The following is a 24,754-nucleotide window of genomic DNA, read 5'->3' as shown; positions in this document are numbered from 1 at the left end:
TCAGTTAGTATTGATGATTGGACAGATGACCAGCAAGTACCCATGCCTCCGTCAAACAACATGCTTATCGTGCAGTCAAAAATGCATCCATTCAAATTTGTTGAATTTTATTTGTTTTTGGTTATTTTCATTTCGATATAGACCCAAAAAGAAATAAATTACTTGAAAATATATAAATGTTGTATATTTATATGTATTACCATTCTGGCCAAAAGTTAACCACTTGTGTGTTGGAATACCATTCTTTTGACATGCCCTTGGCCAGTATGTTTTTTTTTTTTTGATGAATTACTTTATGAATTTTGTGCCAAATGTGGAAATGAATTTCAATACACAGTATTGTTAGCCAAATAATTAGATCATTTGAATATTTTATTCATAAATAAAAAAAAGATATAAAAAAATTCGCAAAAATAGATGTTTTCAGCCAGATGAGAATTGTTTTTTAATAAAATGTTAGGAAAATATGCAATTCATTTTATTAATACTTGCAATTCTTATGAGAAGGTTGTGGTCATTGTGACATCATTCAACTGGACTATTCCATTCACAATCAGGTAGAAGCATTCTCATCACATTATATTTTGACTATTCCATTCTGCAAGCAACATGCAAGATTTTCCCCAAGCAAATTAAATCAATAAGAACATACATATTACACAGATTTTGAATTTAGGAGAGATTAATTAAAATTTTAAATGTTACGTGCTTACACCAACCATCAGAAATGCACATTATCAAAGCAGAGTGTGCATAGAACTGTGGCCTAATTGAAACTCCATCATTCTCAGGCTCTTGTGAAACCCTACCATCTTCATACATTACACAATACCAAATACATTCAATATGATGACCTCAAGTCATGCTTCTTAAAATGCGCCATTAAAAACTTACGTTTCTTTATTGTCTGTTTCATCATTCATCTGTTGATGGAGCTGTTTGATACGCGATTCTTTCAATCGTATGTCTTGTCCCACTTGATCTAACCGTGTTTCTAAGTCTTTAATAGCAAGCTGACTAGAGTCTAAAATGATAAAAACAATATATTATATTGATTATCATGTCATACTATTAAATGTCATATGACATGTTTAATAAAATTATAAAGCATAGGATTTTTAGCCCTCTATTTTTTACACATATTAAGTTAACAATAATTATTTTTGTGTTTTGATGACATTACTAAGAAATTCTTCACTCTTAATCGCTTACCAATACTTTCGTCGGCTTGATAACTTCTATCAAGCTTTTTGCGATTTTTCACTTCCTTCTCATGCTGTTGGAAAGCGTCCTCTATCTGTGACAACGCCTTCTGTACCACTGTGAGCTATTAAGTTAAAAATGAAAATGACAGTGTTACGCAAAGTGAGATAAGGAATGTACACTGTGGTTCTAAGATAGTCTTCAGTTTGCATATTACAAGGTCCTCGTGACCATGTTTGCATTAAATACAAAGCTTAGATTTAATTAAAGAATTAAGTTCATTTTACTGAGATCAAAGTTGTGTAGGGACTATTCCTATAAATCATACAGGCAAATATCAAATCTATTATTAAATGATTAAACTGTCTCTCTATGATAAAAATTGTCTTTGGATTACATACAACATGTTAATTACTGTTAATGTTAAATTGAAAGTTTACTTTCATTAAAAAAAATAATTTAATTATTTTTTTGCTGAGAAAAAAATGGATTATACTCTTATTATAATTAATTGTTAAGTCTCTAAGATAGGAACTCTCTTTACACAAGATAACTGGATTAAATGTAACATTTAGTTTCAATTAAAAATATAATTTAATTATTTTCTTCTGAGAAAGTATTTTGTTCACAAATTCTTAAATAACTAATAATTAAAATTATTATTCACACTCACAAGATCATGAGACTAAGGGAAAGGGGTAAAACCAGTTTTTTGAATTAAGTCCGGTTCATGGTGTTTGCACTGCAATGATTACACTGCGTAGTACCTGTCCCTGATGCAGTGACTCGAGTTACAAATCAGCAATGCCAAAAGCCGTTGGCTATAGCATGTAGCGATTTTATGAAAACCAGGCCTTACCAAAATATTACATATGATTAATAACATCTTGCGAACGACCCGGTAATGATGTCATCCCCAGAAACTCCTGAAGGAAACTGGACGTGTGTTAATCGGCATGGGAATCAATCCTAGTACGTACCAGCTAGAGTAACTGCCCCCATTATTTATTAGAAGTTCAAGGCCTACGTATTAAGGCTAATACAGATACACACAGAGTCACTAAATTATAAATTCAACAACTAATATTTATATTCTTGATATTAGGCCCAATAAAAATATTATCAGTTTATCACCCTTGCGCACAGGCCTGGAAAAAATTTTTGTGCCTCCGATCAAATGCCTCGAGGCGCAAATGTCATCTTTACACTATAATAGCAAAACAGTAGTACATTTAGTTGTTAGGAGCAAGCAAATATATTTTTGCATCTCTGTTTAACGGTAGTCCTGACCCAAATATGCACACTGTAAGTTAATACCAAAACAGTGTTCTGCTTTGGTTTAACTATGTTCATCTTAGGAGTAGTTTTAAAGAAGAAGTTAAAAATTAACAAAAACACATCATAATTATAAAAATATCTATATATATATATACTTAATGCTTATGATTATTTTTAAGAGTTCAGAGAATTTTTAAAATAGTGTTTTAATTAACCTTTCACCAAATAACATATGGGACTTTCCAACTCTTTATTTGAAGGCAGAAAAATGTTCAACATTATATTTATGCTTAGTTTTCATTAGTTAGTTTCACTTATGAAGCAAACTCAAAATTGATACATACACATTTATATTGTGCATGAGTCTATATAAAGGTTATATTTATACTAGTGGGCATATTAAATTGAAAAGTTTATTCAACGTAAATAAAAGTTAAACGTCTCAACATATATTTATTCTTAGCATGAAAGATCACTTAAGTAAAAAGTTTCATTTCAATAAGAATACAAACATAAATAAAATAATTAGCAGACTCCGTACAGTAAACACTGAATGAAACAGATAGCGTATGGATACTACAAGACTAGACTAGAAGTATACAAGACTAGATGCATACACATTTATATTAGGACAAAGCACAATTAACATATATGTTATTACTTGTCTCAGTTTCTATTGAAGGAAAATAAAGATGTTTACTCCCTCCACCTTCAAAAGATGGCAAATGTCACCACTCGTATAAACATGCGTTGAAACAAGAAATTATAGCAACGGGTCATGTGGACTATAGAACACTTAATTATTCTCATATATATGTATATGTACAGTATATATACATACACATCGACATACATATACAAAAACATGGACAGTCATTTGTTTTGAGGGTGTTTGAATTTAAAGGATCTTTATGGTGTTTACTTTGTGAAAGTAGAAAAAAGTAATGAGTGTAAATGAGAAACATGTTATTCTTTTAGTTTGGCTTTAAATATAAACTTGCATTTATACAGGTGAAGAATAAGGCAACACGTTACCTGTTTAGCTTTATCCTGTAATCTTAAATTCTCATAGCGCAAGACTTCAATTGTTGTTTCTCTTTCATGCAATTCTTTCTGGTATGTTTCCAGCTCGTTCATATCCTATAGAAAAAAAAAGAAATTCACATAGTCATAGAAAAATGACCCAATTATCGAGCTCCCAATTACCACGATCGAAGTTCATGTTTTCTATTTTTATTATGATTTTGAGTCATTAAATAACCTATGCAAATGGAAATGCTGATGAAAAAAACTGACGACCAAATGATATGGGATTAGATTTTGGAATGTGTAGTAAATATTTGGTAGATGAAGAATATTGAATCATGAGATGAAGATTTGGTTGCTAAGTTATGGTAGAGCATGGAGAAATTTCCTTCATGGGTAGAGCAAGTCCATTGAGAATTTTCCAATGTTAATAAATAATAATGATAAAAATAAAAATTTCAAAAAATATTGTGATCTGAAAAATTTGCTGAGTAACCGATTACATTTGGAAATACTAACAATGTTTTGACAACTAAAGTTGAGTTATTTCACACACCTAGCTATATTAGATTAACTAAGGCCTGCCTAAGAATGAAACTTGTACCAAAATTTAGGTTACCACAGCCCCATGTGGATGTATGAGACATTTCGGTGAACAATCATTATTATTATCCAGATCACTTCTAACAACATGGGCTATGAAAGGTCATATTATAAAGGTTAAACCAAGAAAATTCGGTACAGAATGTTAAAGTCGCTGTTCTTACCTCTTGTGTTTTACTGAGAGTAGACGTAGAAGAAACCGTGATTTTCTCGGGAGAGCTGACCCTCTTCATCTTCGGTTTAATTAACAGCGACTGTTCAATGTTAGCCATCTGAAAAACCCAGAGTCACGATTTAGAATGAGAGCGTCGTCCACACTTATTATGAAACGAAACCACTTTCACAATGATTATATCAACAAGTTTATATGACACTTGGGATTTTCCTGGATAGATTTACAGAAATTTGTTCAAGATTACTGAAAAAATTGCCTTTACATTGTACCATTTATTAGCTCAACAAAGAACATAAAAACTATTAGATATAATTATGGAATGGATCTATTAGTGAAACAATACTAATGAAACAAGTATGATAAACAATAAATATTTTTCTAAAATAGATACCGAAGTATAATAGGTTTTGAATATAGTAACCATTAATTGGTTAGTATCAATATAATTGATACATGTAAATTTAGCAATTATAATAATAGAATCTGATTTATTTATCAAGTTTTTAAAGTCAAGATAATAATGTTCAGGATTAAGGATTTGACAATTATAGGATGATTGTTAATATAATATAATATTAAATTATGATTAATTCTGAGTTTATTCATTACAAAGAAACAAAATTATAATGTATACTATCATAAATTATAGATTAAAAAATATATATTGAAGCTTCTCTTCAAATAATTGAATTTCAAAAATTAGTTAAAACCTTAAATATCCAGATAAAACTATTTGATAATTAAATATCTAACTTTATTTTAAATCAATTAATTAACTTCTAATGCAGATTAAAAATTAAATTTGTCACTGATTCACATACCTAAAATGAAGGTAGTTATTATATGCATCTGTTTTTTAATCTTTTTTTCTCCTTGAGTTTTTTTAAAGTAAAATCTTTAGGACAGATACATTGCTTTAGTGAGAAAACAGCATTTAATAATTCAAACAGACATCAAAACTTGACTAAAAGCATCCAAAAATAGTATTAAAATAGAACATATCTCACTCTATCAAAATACTAGGCAGATGAATTGTATACATTGCATTTATATATATAATCTCCTTATATCATGCAGTGTTAGTTGGTACGATTACCATTCATATATTATTTGTATTGTCAAAAAAGTATCGGTGACATGAAGCGGATGAAATGAATTTGCCGAGAATTTCACATGCACGTTTACGCATTAATCATTTTCAACCTCAAAAGCATTACTCACACAAAGTATATAAAAAATATGTAATGACATAAAGGCTTTCACCTGTGACTTTTTTCTGACCTTTCTGTTCAATCAAAAAATATAAATGCTGCAACAGTTGGTATGTAATTTTTAATTATTGATGGTATTGAGTTAAGTTTTAATGGGTTTATGGCATTTTATATTTATTAGCTACCATTGATGGGAGCAAGGTCATATTTTCCCTAGGGTATAGAATCATTTACTTTAATATTTTGTGTCTATGTTAATGAGACACTAGAATTTCTACACTTGTTTTCCGTTTAGCTGTAATTTTTCTCCACCCTAAACGCCATTTCCCAAGGGGGTCACATTGCTGTCTCTTCTACCAAATTTACTATGAAAGTGTTATTCTCCGGGGAATGACAAGCTAGCTGGCTCCGCCAACTGTACCTTTGAGATGATGTGTCTAACGTTGGATTTCATATGGTATCATTTACAAGCTCATCATTTATTAAAATTTAATTTGAAAAAAAAAACATGGTGAACTCTGAAGGTACGTTAGGAGAATACTGGGACAATAAATGGGTTAAGATCATTCCGAGGGACTTAACATTAAAATAATGCTACATAAATGGGTCACCTACATTTCAATGTCAAATTCAATTTATTTCTGACCACTTGACCTAGTTATTTAAATAATTCAAACAGATATTGTTGATATAAAACAATGTAAAATTATATAATATTACATCAAAAAATAGCAATATTTTTGGCTTTTGTTCGGGGTATCCCATCACAATGATGTAGTAATTGTTACTTGAGTCGAATTAACTGGAGTTTATGTGCCAAAGTTTATACAATTAATAAAAATCATAATGATTATGACTGTTACTTAAAAACTCAAATGAAACCAAACTACTCAGCATGGATATAAAGTGATAACAGAAAAAAAAGAACAACTGAATTAAACAAAACCCAAATATAATAAAACGGATGATTTTTACTATTGATAGTGAAAATGATAACATATATATATATGCGCAACATGAAATGAATTAAAATACAAGGTGGCAAACATAATATATAAAGTTTAACATAATGACACAAGTTATGTACATGTATATGTATTGTAAAACATACACATGTAAATATATATGCATTGTATAAACACTTATATACATATGTACTGTATATATCTACACATGTATGTATGTATAGTGTTATACATGTGCACAAATGTACATATTTTATACCTTAAACATGCATATACCCCTGAAAAAGATATGATTGAGGTGCAGTAGGCTGATTAAGATAATGACATGCTAAAGCAAAAAAGTGCAACCAAGTTTTTTTTCAAATCATGCTAAATGAAAAAAAAAAAAACACAATAACATGACCACTACCACTATTATTACTACAATGAAGGAAATGTTGATTTCCATGGCAACATGCAATTGTGTTTGTCGTTTCAACCCTTACCTCCTCCTCTAAACGTGAAAGTTTTTCATCGTTAATAGTAGGCATCAACGAATCAGAGCCTACGGACGATCCGAGGCTGGCCTGTAAGAATATAACTGATGTAATACACAACGAACAAACATACAAACAATAGACAACAATTAAGCGCATGTGTATTTGTGTACATGTACTGAGTGGTGGTGCCAGCGGGGCAGGTGGAATTTTCCAACCGTCGGACAGGCCTGGACCCCCTGTCGTCCGACACATGACTAGATTGTCGGATCAAAAAAAAAAATAAAAGAAAAGAATTTGCCTATCAAAATAATGTTATTTTGATTGCCAATCCCTAATATTGTTCTCTAAAAGCACATTTTGGACCATACTAGAAATATTCTAGAAAAACTCTTTCCTGAAGTCTACAAGGGATATTTTACTCTAGGCCGGCAACGGAGGCTCTCGTTGTCCCTTTGGTTCAGACCTCTTGTTGGCAAATTTCTGGTGCCACCACTGCATGTACAGTTTTCACATTAGGTATAGTAATTTGCAGAAAAAATAATTTTATAATGGCCTATTAAAAAAGAGATAGTGTAAAAATGTTGAGGCACATTCTCAAATTCTTTATCACTTGAAATGCAAGTCTTAGTGCACACCACCAACTCCCTATGAAACTTGAAAAAAACAAACACAAAAAAATGCTTGATAATGAATAAAGTGTTATGCAGCATTCACATCTAAACCAGTAAAAAACTCAGAAAGTCAAACTCAAACAATTGGTTCATAACACTTTGTTTGATAATGCTTACTTGAGGTGTACCAGGGCTACTAAGAGTCAAAGGGAGTCTCCTGAAAATTGGTATACCTAAAATCTCCAGGAAACTAACCTCCTAGAAAACTCATATATTTGTATGTTTTTGCTAATGTATTATCAATTGTCTACCAAAAGGCAGCTAGCAATGGGTATCGCTACATACACCAACATAATATTAGATGTTACGCCTGTTTCCCACTTGCAAATTTATTCGCGCGAGTTGAAGGTGTCGGTTCATGCATGTGAATTTACATTTCTATCATAGTTTTCGCTTCAACTAAATCGGTAGTTCGAACTGTTTCTACTTTTTGCGAAGTGAAAAACAATGCGCAACCAATCAGAGATCAGGAACTGAACCAGCGCCTTCGTTTCGCACGAATAAATTCGCCTTGTGGAAAACAGGCTTAAAGAAAGCTTATTTAACCAGATCTCCCAGAACTGGCTTTCTCCAATCCCTGATACTTGTTTCAGACACATCTGACTAAAAACAAATTGTGTATATTTTTATGAGTGTTGGAAGTCAGACAATGATCTAATTTATTAAACAAAGTTTGATCAAACATTGTTGAGTATGACAGATACTACATTACTTACAGTATACCCTGATTCCAACTAATGCTAATTTGCATAACACCTGTATGTAAACTATGCAGTCATCCTTCTATACAAGCTCGCTAATGGTGCATTTGCAATGTCAAATTTCCAAAAACCACTTTTATTTAAAAATATCAACCTGACTAACAATTGAAAGATAAGCTATTCCTACAGTACTTACTCCTGAATAGTTAGATATCTTGGAGGAAGCTTGTGAGTACATTGAATCGTTCCGATGCACTGACAACCCATCCACACCCTCATCGGTATCCTTTAGATCAAACTGCTCATCTACGCTGGCCTTGTCACAGACAACGTACGCATGAGAGTCAGATTGTAGAGGTATGAAGTCTTCAGTTGTATGGTGAACATCTGTACAAAAGAATTAAGATGTATAATAATGGTTACAATATTATGTCTTGTTTAAGTTTGGAACAAAGGTTACAGACACTCAGGCTAAGACACTATGCATTCATACTAAGGATGATTACCTAATACTTGGAGATCATTTGTAGGTACTACCAGTCGTGGCATTTCCATATATTAAAGTTACTAACACATTTATTTAATATCATTTATTGCATTAGCATGCAATACCTTGGCAAAAATGTGTCCTAATGGGAAAACTCAAGGGTATACCAATACCCCTTGGCCTCATAGCTCAGTTGGTAGAACATCAAAAAGGTAATGAGGTTGTGGGTTTGTGGGTGGGAGGGGGGGTAGCTGGGGGAATGAAGCGATAAAATGTTATGATCAACAGAGGTATTAAACATTTGATTTTAGAAAATATTGATGTAACAGATCTATTATCGATCTATTATCACTGTCAAGTCAAATGGCAAATGGTAAATCTGGGGCGTGTATCTTAATATTGGCGCTTTTCAGCCAGGGTTCTGTGACAGAACTTGGATAAGAACCTTAAATCAAATGTCCAGCATAACCTCTGGTTGCCCTGCACTTTAAAGAACATCTTTTGGAAGAGTAGGAAGTTATGTCAATGGTCTGGTTCATTTCAACCCCTGTTGTTGTGTAATAAAGTGAATATGAAGCTATAAAGGTTCTTCTCTAGGTCTGCTACATAGTCACAGACCACGCCCGTATGCAATCCAGCACAATGACGCTGCAAGTTATTCTCCTACCTTTAGCATTCATTACCTATCAGATATGATTGCGAATGTGACAGGTATATCAATGACATTATATGATTCTGTAATTTTTTTATGCTGCTGAACTTATGAAAAAAATGAGTTGGGGAAATTAAAAATGTTATCTGAGTCATCTTGGAAACAGCTGACTGAGGATATTAATAGATGACTTAATTATATGAGAATCACAACAGATAGAAACACACCTATATAGTAATGTAATAATTAATCAGAGTAATCCAATAGACACGAAGGCAGCTTTATAATTAACATGTTTAATGAACTTTATCTTATCCTGAGCATAATATATCAAACTTTAAGCTGTCACACATGGAAGTGTTTGATCAGATATTTGAAATACAGCATTGTTAAATTTGTAAGCATTTTTTTTTTTTTTTTTTTTTTTAAATAGATAATACATTTAACACAAGAAAAAAAACTATTGGATAAAATCCAACCAAAAATTGCTTGTTGAGAATAAACATTCAAATGTATGTCAACACAGGAGCACTATAATAAGCCATAAACAAAAATTTCACCCAAATTAACGTCAACAATGTGGACAAAATATGTTGATAAATCATTGCACATGACTTTTATGAATTCATGAAATTAACAGAAAACATACCCAAGAAATATACTGACAGAATCTTAGTTATGGCATGCTTTAATAGCCACATAGAAAGTAAAAGGATACTGTATGTGTGTTTGCCAATATCTGGGGGAATTGAAGTGATAACATGTTATGATCAACAGAGGTATTAAACATTTGATTTTAGAAAATATTGATGTAACAGATCTATTATCGATCTATTATCACTGTCAAGTCAAATGGCAAATGGTAAATCTGGGGCGTGTAAATACAATCTTAATATTGGCGCTTTTCGGCCAGGGTTCTGTGACAGAACTTGGATAAGAACCTTAAATCAAATGTCCAGCATAACCTCTGGTTGCCCTGCACTTTAAAGAACTCATTGCATCTTTTGGAAGAGTAGGAAGTTATGTCAATGGTCTGGTTCATTTCAACCCCTGTTGTTGTGTAATAAAGTGAATATGAAGCTATAAAGGCACTTCTTTAGGTCTGCCACATAGTCACAGACCACGCCTGTATGCAATCCAGCACAATGACGCTGCAAGTTATTCTCCTACCTTTAGCATTCATTACCTATCAGATATGATTGCGAATGTGACAGGTATATCAATGACATTATATGATTCTGTATTTTTTTATGCTGCTGAACTTATGAAAAAAATGAGTTGGGGAAATTAAAAATGTTATCTGAGTCATCTTGGAAACAGCTGACTGAGGATATTAATAGATGACTTAATTACATGAGAATCACAACAGATAGAAACACACCTATATAGTAATGCAATAATTAATCAGAGTAATCCAATAGACACGAAGGCAGCTTTATAATTAACATGTTTAATGAACTTTATCTTATCATGAGCATATTATATCAAACTTTAAGCTGTCACATATGAAAGTATTTGATCAGATATTTGTCCAATGAAATACAGCATTGTTAAACTTTTAAGCATGTTTTTTTTTCAATAGATGATACATTTAAAACAAGAAAAAAACTATTGGATAAAATCCAACAAAAAATTGCTTGTTGAGAATAAACATTCAAATGTATGTCAACACAGGAGCACTATAATAAGCCATAAACAAAAATTTCACCCAAATTAACGTCAACAATGTGGACAAAATATGTTGATAAATCATTGCACATGACTTTTATGAATTCATGAAATTAACAGAAAACATACCCAAGAAATATACTGACAGAATCTTAGTTATGGCATGCTTTAATAGCCACATAAAAAGTAAAAGGATACTGTATGTGTGTTTGCCAATATTTGTTTTGCAGATGTGTTATGTTACATTTAATAATACAAGATACATTCAAACAGTACAGTACATTATTATCAGTTTCAAAACACACTGGTATGTAATTTGACATCAGCATTATGAAGTGTAAAACAACTGGATGTGATATTTCATTATCAAAAAGGCATATGAAACGGAACAGCATGTGCTTACAATGTAAAAAAAAAACAAAAACTCATGTGAGTCTGACTAATAATTAAAATTAGAATCGAGAACATTTAAGTCCTGTCAAAACTATCATCAACATGTAATATGCCTAAATATGGTCATGATGACATCACATCTTGACCATATATAGGCACATCATGACTACTGTATATATGGGCATAAAACACTATGTTGTCACTCACATAAAATTTTATAATTTAGACTGAGTGTTAAGGGGTACAAGTACCAAGTCTCAAGCTAGTTACGGCAAGGGTAGTTAAAAATCCACCAAGCAAGTTACATCAAGTTAGAAGCAGCCCTAACAAAGGAAGCTTAATGTCACTAGTAGTAGAGCATATTTACGGGTCCCAGGTCTTCCCCGAGTCGTGGGAATTTCCAGAAAATCAGCATAGTCTTTCGCACTCCTGTGACAAAGCAAAAATCTATTGGAAACTAACCCATCTCACGCCAATTAAGAATGTGTGCAAGTTTTTACTACTCTATTAAATTTCTCCCAGAGCAAATAAATATATTAATAGGAGATATGGGGTATGACGAACGGTTAACAAAATTTTCCTGGCCTCGTCTGTTATGTCGCAGACAATATCTACTCGCATCATTTGTGTGTAAAACTCTTATGGGCCATGTTGACTGTGACAGCATTCGTCCATTTGTTGTAGTCAATATCCCTCACCAAGAGGTATTGCGTTTCAGACACCTTTGTGAAAAACCGATTGCCTTCACCTATCAAATATTTATGAATTCCCCAGACTTTGCAATGATTTCCCTGATGATCTCAAAAACTGTTTTCTTGATGACTCTTTCCACATCTTTCTCAATAAACTTAAACAACTTGTCCTTCATAATAACCCTTAATTCACAAAGTATTGGAAATAAATTTGTTTTACATTAGAATTATCTTATTTATACCATTTTTATGTTGAAATATCATAATTCTCTAAATATATTTAATTAATTTTATATATATTTTTTTGGATTTAATTTCTTTAAAGTTAAAATGATTTCTGATCGATGATTTCATATTTTATTTATTTTTGTACTCCACTTAGATAATGCTTTCAGTATTTTGTTAATTTTGTTTTATTTTATTGTAACTGTCCTTTTTTATTTATAATATTGTATTTATGTTAAACTGGATGAGTGAGGTTCACAGACTTTGTGTTTTAGTGATTTAGTTTGCTTTTGTGTTGTTGCCAACTCATTCAATTTATTGTACTTGTAATCTGTATGTATTCCTCCATTGTATTGTACTTTTTTTTTTTTTTAGCAAATAAAGAATAAGAATAAGAATTACAATAAGGTGTTAAGAAAGCTCATTTAAACCAAACTTCTAGCAACTTGTGCCCTCTGCGAAAGTAGTAAGGGAATTTTAAGACACTGGCTAGTTATAGCTGAGTGGTTTGCAGCCCAGGGTAATTAGAACAAGGGCAGATTTGTGGGTTTAGCTTACCTCCAATCTTATCAACCTCCAGGAGACAGAATAACCTAGGGTCTGCATTTTTCATGCCAAACTTCTTGAGGGCTAAAGCGAGGACTTCGTTCACAGGAGTTGACAGGGAAACGTTTACCAGCTTGCCCTTTGGGTTGTGTCCTGCTATCCGATACACAATCTGATGAGTAAGTACAACAATAGAAGTAACATTAATAATATGATGTAAATATATGCCTAACAATAATAATTTACAGACCTAATAATGTTCATAAACTAGTATTTCATCATCACTGAAACATTAGATTAAATTTAAAATGATATAAAATATCCTTAAATATATATTTTTGTTTCATTTACATTGTTCATCCTAAGGTCCAGTTAACAGTTAGGCCTAAAATTGTTTAAAATAAGAAATAATATTAAGAAATTATATACAAAAACCTATAAAAATTAGTATTAAGTCTACCTTAATTGTGCCCCCTTGTGCTTCCCGTTGTCGCAGTTCAAAGTGGTAGGAGGTAGCATTGTGCCAGTTGTTTTGTACTATAAGGGGATACTCTTCACTACCAAGCTCTCGGTCAGCAACTGAAAACGAAATTCAAATACTAATAAAAGCAACAAGTACACACGTAAGTCTGTTCACATTATCAAATATTATACGAAAAATACCATATTTGGGTATGGTATGCACATATCTGGGTGGGATATGACTTAAACATAACCATATATGGGCAAATCACAAAAAAATTGTCAATAAAATTAAAAGCTAGGCATACATTATCAAATTTTTGTCTGTTAGACAATCTTTGAACAGAACATGATGAAATAGAGAATTCTACAAATTTCAATAGCCAATTGGGTTGATCAGAAGTTTCCAAAACTATGCCGGTGTCTCAAGAAGGGTTGGGACGGTGACAAAATTTGCTGATCGATTCCAGGCACCTGGGGAACTAACAAATATTGTTTGATTAAACAATGTCTATTTAGTCTGGCAGACCAAAAATATAAATAATGTATGCACAACTAAGTGAATGAATCATCATTAAAAAAAAATAAAAAAATAAAAAAAAAATAAAAAAAATACTACTATTATTATTTTACTAAGGCAGACAGACATGAGTTGGAGAAAAAAAGGGTAAAATTACTGATAAAAATAAAGACAACAATCCTCTTGGAAGAAAACCAAATCAAATTAAAGATATAACTAAGAAACAATAAGACATGCTGGTAAAAATTGATAAACTGAAATAGATAAATACTTAAAATAAATGATATAAAAAGGATAAAATTATTAATATTATATATATGTATAAATTATGATAAAAAAATAATAAAACAAATAAAATGTTTTATAGCAATATCATTATTGACAATGAACATCAAAACATTAATGTTATTTCAATATAAAATTCCTTGATTTTAATACAAATAAACTGACAGTAGATATAATTAGACATCCTTTCTGGATTAACCACACAAACACTTAAAGGCAGATAGAGGTAAGTACTGTCCCAAAAGGTGCGACAATATTGGGCAGGTAATTCTATTAAACTTTCTGGCAAGCTGAATAATGGCGATAAAGGTTTAACAAAATGTACAATTTTGTCTTGCTTGCTTTATATGAAATTGTGATAAATTTCTATATTATATGTTATAATCATCTTACATTACTACACCTTTTACCGTTTGATTGTAAATGTCAAAGAAATATATCACATGCTTTGTACAGTAAATTAACAAACAAAATTCCGAAGAATATAATAAATAATTATATAACTCCAATAATTACCTGAACAGTCTAATGCTGGGTTTAAGGAAAGGAAAAAATGAACTAAAAGTGAGGTAATGCTAAAAGCAATCAACAACAAACACATGTTAAAACTAAATGAAATTTGAAAATATTACATGTAACATTTGTTTCATTTAAATGTAATGTTTGTTTACTGCTGACAAAATTAAATCAATTTAAAATTTACTAAATTTAACATCAAAATGGATTTCCTACTCAGTTAATTGTCGTAACAGAGGTAAAACGAGGGCGCTTGTGCTGTGGGATTATGCGAGGGGTAATCGCAACAGAGGGCTTGCGCTATGGGACGACATTAGTTATAGACATTCGTATATTTATCTTCTTTCAACTGCTAGAATTTATGAAAGTTTCACTTTAAATTATTCTTGATTGTAAGATTGAGTCAAAATTAATGTAGGAAATAAACACAGAAAACATTAAAATGTACTTTTTCTAAAAAAAAAATCCATAAATAAATAAAAATGAGTACCCTTCTCTTAGTCAAAATTAATCCAATGTCATTATAGCTTATTGTAAGTTTCATTCTTGGGAGTACACCAGCAAGGCCTAATACCATTGTAGATCAGTTATTTGAGTAACTGAACAGTAATAAAAAGGTCTTAGGTTCGAATCCTGATTGAATTCCATTTTCTCAAACAATTATATATTTTTTTATTAAGGCTTAGTTAAGAAGAATAGTTTCATGTTGCCTTTGACACCAACGTATAAAAAATTAGATTGTTCTAAATATGTTGTATGATCAATCAGTAAAGCCATAAATATTCAAACACTATTAGATATGAATACAAGACCAATTGAAATACTTACGTCTATCTTTATCTGCACTGGAGATGCACACCTCAACTACGCTGTACAATCGTGGATCCTCGATTTTATTCAGTTGTTCCAGGCAGAGTTTAACAACCTCTAAGGCACTTGTCATGTCCACAACCTTAATGGATACACATGTTGGGCAACCTAGCAACAAAAATAGAAATGCTTTCATGCAAAGAGTATTGATATTTTATCAAGATATTTAAGAATATATTTTTATTTTAAAAAACATATTGCATTATATATTTTTTAACATAAATAATGAAAGAGAAAGAAATAAATCAACGAATCTAGAAGAATTTCATTTTGTTTTGAATTTACATATTGAATCTGAAGTCTAGACTTTAAAGTTTTATATATTTGCATAAGTCATCCACAGGGAAGGTATAGCTTATCTTGATTACTAGCCAGTAGCCATACACCTTCTTGCCGCAATTTTCAGTGAGAACAAGATTGTTGCCACTCTAGTGAATCAAAGTTTCTTGAGGTTGTGTTTTATGCGGCCACAATTATTAAGGCACCAGGGACTGTCAACAAACTGTAGACGCCTGGTTTTGACTTGTACACAACACACATTACAAATTACATATAATGCATTTAATAACCAAGAACAATATCACTCATCAACTACTCCCAGTCAAGAAGACAATTTAAAGAGAAACATAAAAGATAATCCACTTTATTCTTATAAAATTATGTACTCAACCTGAACTTATTATGTCTAATTTTTGATTGCTAGGTATATCAACACTTTGTTCCCATAGGCTAAATGGTGAATTTGCAGAGTGACCCTTCAAGTTAGTGAAAAACACTCATCAATGTGATGACATGTGTAACATATGTACCATAGATAAACAAGTTGTTTTTAATCTTGTTAACAGATACATTTATCTTCAATCCTTCCTGATTGCTCCTGGCTGAAGTGTACGAGGGTCTGATAGACTGACCTTAGAGGGGTGAATTCAGTGACATGTTTTACAGATTTGTAGGACAACAACCTATCAATCAAGCCTACGGTACAAACAGGGAGTTAGGGCGTTCAATTATCAAATACTCAGATTAGTATATTAATCTACTAATCTGTAATTTTCAACGGAAACTTCATTGAAGTCAGACATTACCTTCGAAGAGGCTTTGGTCAAAAATTGGCTAGACAAAATAATCAGACAGAGAATAAAATCTTTATTTCACATTCGGAAAATGTTCAAGCTGTAATTCCCCAAAGATTTTCATTTATATAATTCAAAATATGATCTTTTATCATTTCTCTACTTCTTCTGGTAATAAATTCTATACATGTATCCTGCGGCAATCATAAATTAAAACTTAAAACATAACTTATTTCAGGCCAGTGTCTTTTAGATATGAATATGAGCTTATGCAAATCCCTAGGCAACAACCAACCAGGACGCATGTTTGTATTCTTAACTGTAAGCCTACAATGGTAACATTGAAATCATATGTTCCAATTTATTAATTTAACTTTAGCTGAGGTCATTATAGTGCAACGTTGGTTTAAGCGACAAATATTGCATTCTCAGGTTTAAAGTTAACAAACCTATGTGTTTGCATTGAACGATGGAGATCACCGTACCCCAAGTTTAACTCCATCAATCTGCGAATTCAGTAAAATATAAGTTAAAATGTACCATCTTTCAGAAAAGATGTTGGTTCTGTGTGGCTTTTGTCAACTTTACAAAAACAAATCCAGAAAATATTCTTCCAGGATCTTACAATACAGTAATTCATAAATTAGGGTGGTGCGATACTGTGCGTTTCCCAGGGGCCCAGGCCAAATTTCCTAATTGACTCAAACCAATGAGTTACTCACTTTACTTTTACTTTAAAAGAGAAATAATTGTTGCTTTAAATTATGCAAATGAAAGCAAATGGTATAATTTAGGATTTTTTCAATAACACTTCAAAGGAAAACAGGGTTCATACAGATGTAAACGCATAGAAAGTAAAAATGAAATTTAATTATCTAATTGTTTTTAAAACAAATAATAATTGAATGTACAGTAAATACCAAGAAGCACAGAGGGATATAGTGTTGAATAAAGGGATTTGCCACCGTCAGCCAAAAGACGTCCTACTGTAGTTCCGCCCTAATGAACACAAGGTTGTATATAAGTTGGTTTACATTTTCATTCAAATTGTGGATAAACAACATCCTAATTCTAGTGGAATACAGCTTATCAATTTCTTTAAATATTTTTTATTAACTTGGAAGATGATTCAGAAAGGGAGACCAAGCATAACCTATCAATTTAGAGCTCGTAAAACTAAGTTTTTATTAGCAAGGTTAACTAAATTATATATTGTTACTATACAGTGATTAAAGAGTAGACACACCAAGATTCAAGGTACTACGGTTTACTTTGAAATTTAAAAATGAAACTTAAAAGTACTAATCATAGACAACAACTAATTGACTACAGTACTAATTAATAGTAACACCCAAATGCTATTCTAAAGTTCATGAATATTTTGGGTTTACCAGATACTGTAGGTTTACTGTCTCCTGCATGGATAAAGAATTATTCTGTCGGTTTGCGAGGGGAAATGTAGGCCGCTGCGGTGCCTGTGGAGATTTCTACGTAAATCATCGTTTCAGGGTTCACAAATTAAAGGGATAATATTTATGGCTATGTTTGAACTATGGTATAATCTCTATCTGTATCTATGAGACAGGAGGTCATACAATTACCAATATAATTAGCTATTAATGTTTAATAGCTTCATTTTAACAGATTGCTCAGCCAAAAGTAAAGACTTAATATTTTGGCTCCCTCTTGAACTGTTCTTGTACTTATAGTCACAAAAAGTAAAAATACCCAGCAAAGTAATATTAATAATAATAATTAATAATATTAGCAATCCCCAGTGTTTAATATTGGACAACAGATTAGAAATACTGTATTTAATTAAATAATTCCTTGCAAATACTACCAGACTATTATAATACCAATTGTTTGATCGACCAATATGAAGCAAAATTATCCCAAATTATAATATATGAAATATATTAACTTGATAATTAACATGGAATGACAGATTTTATGTTTCCTTGAAAATATGAATTTTTTTACTTGTTAAAAAAAATAGTTTTTTGATAAGACATACATACATATTGCTGGCATAGCTTCAAGAACGTCAGCAAAGCGTCTGAATAGATAAGGTTCTCCTTGGTTATTTAAAGACATCCTGTGTGTTAGTGTGCATGTAATTCATCCATCGAGTACTTAATAAATGAATTACAAGATTTATAAAAAGGAAGAAATCAACAATTCCTTTATTCCAGAAATATCTGTATTCTTTCATTAACTTAATGCTGAGAGGAAAATGAAATATTTTATCTCTGTTTTGCAGATTAAAATTAATATATTAATTTCTGTGATTAGATATCTGAAATTAGTCTTCATAAATGTAACCATAAGGGAAAATAATTTTTCTTTTGTAATTGGTTAATGAATTCCATATTTTATCTTTCCTTTCTCCCATAGTCAAATTTTAATTACTACTTTTAAATATTGTTTTATTAACAGTAAAATATAATATAATTTTATATACTAATATGGTTTACGGTAACGATATTTTGAATACTTCAATTTTTATATGCAAATGAAATCAATACAGAAAATATTTTAAATACCACTGATCATGCATTATGAATGTAATAAATGTATTTATTTTACATGATCAATCAATCAATCATTTAATCAATTAATCAATCAATAAAATTCTAAAAATACCTGTTAAAAAATATCTTTTTTGGTTAATTTATGCTTGTAGTTGATAACAATTTTGTTACTTAATTCTGTTAAATTTTAAGACCTTGATCACGGATAAAAACAAGTAGCCTAGCACCATCATAATTGCTTTCATCTCCTTCATTAAGAGTATTTCCAATATCAAACTACAAACGTCTTGGCGGTCCATCATCCGCGGCTTCTTACTGACGGTTTCCCGTGGCGATAGATGTGACCGCGTTAAGACAACCACTGCTGGAAGTTGGTCAATCAAATTGATGTTTTATGAGATCATTAAATTAACTAAAAACAGTTTACTGTATGACTTTTACAGCTCTCTTGGTCGGTGCATCTCTGTTTTCTTCCGGTATTTGTTCACTTTTGAAAATTCAAGGTAGCAGTTTAATGTAATTAGCGTATTCGTGTGGCTGGCTGTGTCAGAAAGTTTACAAAAGAGGAAGCTTTCTATAACTACTGTAGTTACTCGGCTATAAGCACACCTTCCTTGAACATGAAAAGCTGATTCTGGTAGTGGGTTTATACAGAAGAGCAGAAAAATGAACAACAATGTTTAAAGTTAAAATGTCTAATCAAGGTCTAAAAAGAACAACCTAGGACTTAAGCCACAATAACCATGCCAAGATTTACCCAACGGTGAGGGGAGCTGCCCGATAGAGGCTCTAGAACAGGGGTGGGTAAAAAAAACACCGAGGGCCGCACCCAAACTTTGATGTTTACAGTGTGCTTCCAAAAACCTTCATGCACTGCTTTCATACCACTTTATTCTAGGTTTTAACATCACTTTTTACAGATGATCGGTGTCGGGCCATAAAAAACAAGGTGTTTTCTAGTCAAAAAGTTGGCAGGTCGCACACATAGGATTTTTAATTCATTTTTGTGGGCCGCAAAAAAAAATCACTGTCGGGCCGCACATTGCCCACCTGTGCTCTAGAACTAATCCCCCTGGCACCTACAAAAACACATATTATTGCCAATTTTCCTGCAATTTTGGTCCAATGAATAACAGCGATGAGGGCTTTGCCTGTTCTACACAACTTAAGCTGTGACTAGCACTGCCTCTGCTATAAAATTTAGGTAGGAGGCCTACCTAAAACAAACTTAAACCCGAAGAATTACAATATAACTGTTATTAAAATTTACTGTGTTAAACTGACAGATTCACTTTACTCGCTATTATGCACAAGAAAAAAGCACAGGGCCGTCAAGTATTCAAACGGTCGGTAACCTCTAGCATGCACCCTTGGGTAATATTTCATAATGTGCTTTATAAATTTTGAAAGAACACAAACATTTATCCTTAACCCTGATTACAATCAATCTAAATCGATTAATTGAAGATGGCATGCCATACTTGTCTATGTGTTCTTAGAGGAAATAGTAAATTTAATGCGTTCTCAAATTTATAAAAAAAAACAGTCAAATTGTAATCTAAGATAATTAAATTGAGTGGTCATAGAGCTACTACTAGAGAGTTGCTTCAACAACGTCTAAGTATTCTTAGTACAGCCTTGGTATCCGCTATCTTTAGCACCCAGTTTTCCTATTACACTTATTGAAAGCTATATCATTATCCATTGACCATTCATATCTTTTTGTTTTTCCTTGAATTTACTGATGATACACACTTGTATGATTCTCTGTAAAACGTAGGATAAAAAATTTAGAGATGATTCTGCTGGCTTTGTTGAGTAAATGACATCAAACTATATAAATTTTTGAGGAAGTTTGTCCTGATTTAATGCTAAAACAAATTTTTAATCCCATGACACTAGAGGGAAAGGTTTTAATTTTACTGTTCTAAAAACAATTTCACTATTTAACCACTAATAGGGTTTTATTTTTAATATTAATAACAAACTTATAATAACTTTAATCTAAGCTGACATAATATACACTTGTGTTATTGTCCAGAACATTACGATTTTAACAACTTCATTTTGTATTAGCTATATAATAAACAGAACAAGATGGGTTGTCTATAAAAAAAAACAATAACCATAAAAAACCGAATGCAGTATTATATATGGATATATAACAAAATATCAGAAAGTAAATATATATCAATTTGTAACACTTATATGGGCATGGTGATGTCATATTCCACCTAAATATGGGCATATCACATTTTTTTGTCACATAAAATGTGATAGTGTGACCAAAGTTATATATTTTGATACTTGATATTACTATAGTATTTCAATATGATTGATATAAATAATAAATAATTATATACAGGACTTAAGTTACAGGAGACATTTTAAAATATTTCTTTTATAAAAGGAACATCTTAAATGAAAATTCTTTCAAGCCACATTAAACAACTCAGGAGGAGATAAAGAGACAATCTAACAGTTAATGAGCTTCCTAATTAAAGATGAAAGAGGGGAGACTGAAAGAATTTCCTAGATTGACCATCAGCTGACAGGCCAACGAAGGATATTAATTAATAATTTTTGTATATAAGGATATTAATAGTAATAAGTTTGTATATGTTGAACAACTGTTGAGGCCAACCTATAGTCACCTGTGCATGTACTTTAATACCTGACATTTTATAATTATAATATATAAAATATAATACAAGAAATCTATAAATTAATTTTTAAATTATAAACAATAATATTTATTTTATGTTTGAGGTCAAACTGTAGTCATCTGCTAACCTATTTCAACACTTAACATTTATAATTATAAATAAATACATTTTGTATATTATTGTTGCCTAAAATTTGTATTATAGGCCTATAGGATTTCATGACTAACTACCCATGGTGAAAAATTAGTAAAAATAAGTGGGTTAAAATACTAAAAATTACAATTAAGTTTTCATTGGAATAAGGGTTAGCTTCGGACTCACAATTTATGTAACCCAGCCCCAGCCCAAAACCAGCCTATACCTTTAATTCAATTCAATTCAATTCAATTCAATTCAAGTTTTATTGTCAAACACAGTGAGAACATGGTTTGAAATTCTTCTTGTTTGTTCACAGTTAAAATGTAAGTTAAAACAAGACAAAACAGCAAAACTGTAAAAACAATAAAAGTCTGCTAAAAGGTTAAAAAGGCTAAAAACATTAAAAAGGAGTTAAAATTGGTTAAATATTCTGTGAAAAATCAGCTTTGGCAAAGGCAAGCAGATTGGGGAATACAGCATAGGCCTATCTTTTCCACATTTTATTAAATTGTCTCATAGCGCTTGGGAGAAATGATTTACAAATTCTATTTGTCCGCATCCACATTTATTTTGGCTTGTTAAATGGTCTTTAAAAATCATTCTTCACTCACCCAGCACAATGAAGAGCATTTTTAGGCCTTAGGAGCCAATTCAAAGTCTACTATATGCAGAGAATATGAGTGTTAACTAGTATGGAAACAACTTTTTCGTTTTTTAATTAGAAGCTATAATTACACAATTCATATATTGAATTTTAATGTTCAAATTTACAAATTGAATACAGCCCATATATCACTAAAGGCAAAGAATGTATACAGACAAATTAGTAAATTAATCAAAAGTCTTGGGTAAAACATGTCAGAATTGTAGCGAGAAATTAACACAGCCAACAGGTGAGAATGTAAACAATAAATATTTATATCACCTGCACACAACATTCTACACCTCCCCCTTGCTTCCTTAGTGAGAAGTCACAGCAGACCCAGAGCTCCAGTTAATACTACATGGAGTTTCAAATGAGACATTCTACTTATATAAATCAAATGAGAAATGTGTAAAGCATTATTGTTACATTTAATAATATTAGTTATTACTAATATTATTCAGAATTTGTAAACAAGGTAATACTACATATTGAAAAAACAGGTAATCCATCGTTCTCTTTAGCTTCTAAACTGCTGTACCTCTATACAGTATTCTAATTTTTCAAAATGTTGGTTTTTTTTGTTTTTGTCCCTTCTACTATGTATAAGTACATGCAACCACCAATTTCCACAACTCTATTGTCTTTGTTTAAATTATTTCTTTAGGTTATTGTTACACTAGGGAAATTTATTCATGCGAATCGAAAGAGTCTGTTTCCTGAGCTCTGATTGGTTGCACATTTTTTTGCTAATAGCAATAAAGTAGAAACAGTTCGAGCTGCTAATTTCGCTGAAGCAAAAAACTCTGATAAATGTGACCGCACATACGCATGAACTGAGGCTAATAAATTAGCTTAGTGTAAAACCGGTTTCATATTTACTTTAGCCTTATTGAGATAACTATCTACTTTTTTCTGTAATAAAAAATGTAGTTGAACGGTCAACTTCTGAAATATTTTTTATCAATTTCATTTTAATTTTCTTTTTAAGTGATCGATTTCAAATATCTGCACGACTTTTTAAACACTTTTTTTTACATTAATTGTATTTTAATTGTAAATTGTTTTAGTATTGCCAGAGGAAAACCAATTCCCAGTTGTTTCATTGGACAATAAATATTGTTTGAAGGTTTTCAATAAATGTTATCTTATCTTTTTGATTTTTTGATTCCTACAACTTATCACATGATATACCATTTTCCCCTTGAAGATAAATCATCCAGCTTTATAAAGCAAATCCAGTTTATGAGGCTCTGGCTGAATAATTTTCAACATTACTAAAATAACTAGAGTATATCAGAGATAAGACCGTAAATTGATTGAACAAATCACCTTGAAGGTTAAGGCCGTGCACATGGCCAAGCTACCGACCCACTTTTGTTATGATTATGCTGATAGTAAAAAAATAAGGATGAAACTAAATTGAAATAACAACATTAAAAAATTCATCATCAAATTAGCCTTGACACAAATATCCCTTGGGTGGGGATGGCTTTTTAATGCGCCCTCGGGAATCAGTATATGCTAAGAACTCTACACAGCCAAGGCAAATACTGGAGTGAGCCAAGGCAAATACCAGAGAGAGCCAAGGCAAATACCGGAGTTTGCCAATTCTGAGCTGTTGACTAATTCTTTTAAATTATCATTATTTCACATCAAATTTATCTGTACTGAGATAACTATTTTTTTTTTTATTAATAAAACATTCCAGGTATTACTTTACATAACTTTCATGTGTAAGTAACAATTAAATGGTTTCAAATTGAACTTTAATATTAGACCATATAAAAAAAATGTTCAGGAGGTCACTTCCTTTTAACTTCAACTTCATGATTACGATGTAGATGGTATAGTAATATTAATAATAATACTGATGACATTAATGATAATGATTATGATACAGGTGATCATAATAATACAGATGATTACAAGAAAATGATGATTAAAATGATAATTCTGATGTTAATAATAGTTTTACTGAAACTATGTCAAATAAACAACTACATAGTCTACAGTACCACAGAGCTGGTATGCAAGTAATGTACGAATGAACATGATGGTACTACAACCGA

General features: G+C 31.3%; 1 protein-coding gene across 5 annotated transcripts in view; it reads right to left on the bottom strand.

The window, feature by feature from the left end:
• Positions 1-24,754, bottom strand: part of LOC117105491 (golgin subfamily B member 1-like) — an 87,720-nt gene that overhangs the window by 9,773 nt on the left and 53,193 nt on the right. For 4 of the 5 annotated variants that reach the window (XM_033246653.1, XM_033246656.1, XM_033246654.1 and 1 more), the window contains 9 exons: positions 15,587-15,736; positions 13,436-13,554; positions 12,988-13,147; positions 8,509-8,699; positions 6,947-7,027; positions 4,275-4,382; positions 3,517-3,621; positions 1,213-1,327; positions 895-1,024 (listed from right to left, as the gene is read on the bottom strand). In XM_033246653.1, coding sequence (XP_033102544.1) covers positions 895-1,024; positions 1,213-1,327; positions 3,517-3,621; positions 4,275-4,382; positions 6,947-7,027; positions 8,509-8,699; positions 12,988-13,147; positions 13,436-13,554; positions 15,587-15,736 — 1,159 coding nt within the window. The remainder of the gene's footprint in view (positions 1-894; positions 1,025-1,212; positions 1,328-3,516; positions 3,622-4,274; positions 4,383-6,946; positions 7,028-8,508; positions 8,700-12,987; positions 13,148-13,435; positions 13,555-15,586; positions 15,737-24,754) is intronic. The other variant, XM_033246655.1, reaches the window with a different exon arrangement.

This window comes from Anneissia japonica, unplaced genomic scaffold, assembly GCF_011630105.1.
Source record: "Anneissia japonica isolate Jap-2015-1 unplaced genomic scaffold, ASM1163010v1 scaffold6233_len141684_cov196, whole genome shotgun sequence".
Lineage (NCBI taxonomy): Eukaryota > Metazoa > Echinodermata > Crinoidea > Comatulida > Comatulidae > Anneissia > Anneissia japonica.
The sequence above is the reverse complement of the archived record's forward strand: the minus strand, read 5'-3'. Positions and strand labels throughout refer to the sequence as shown.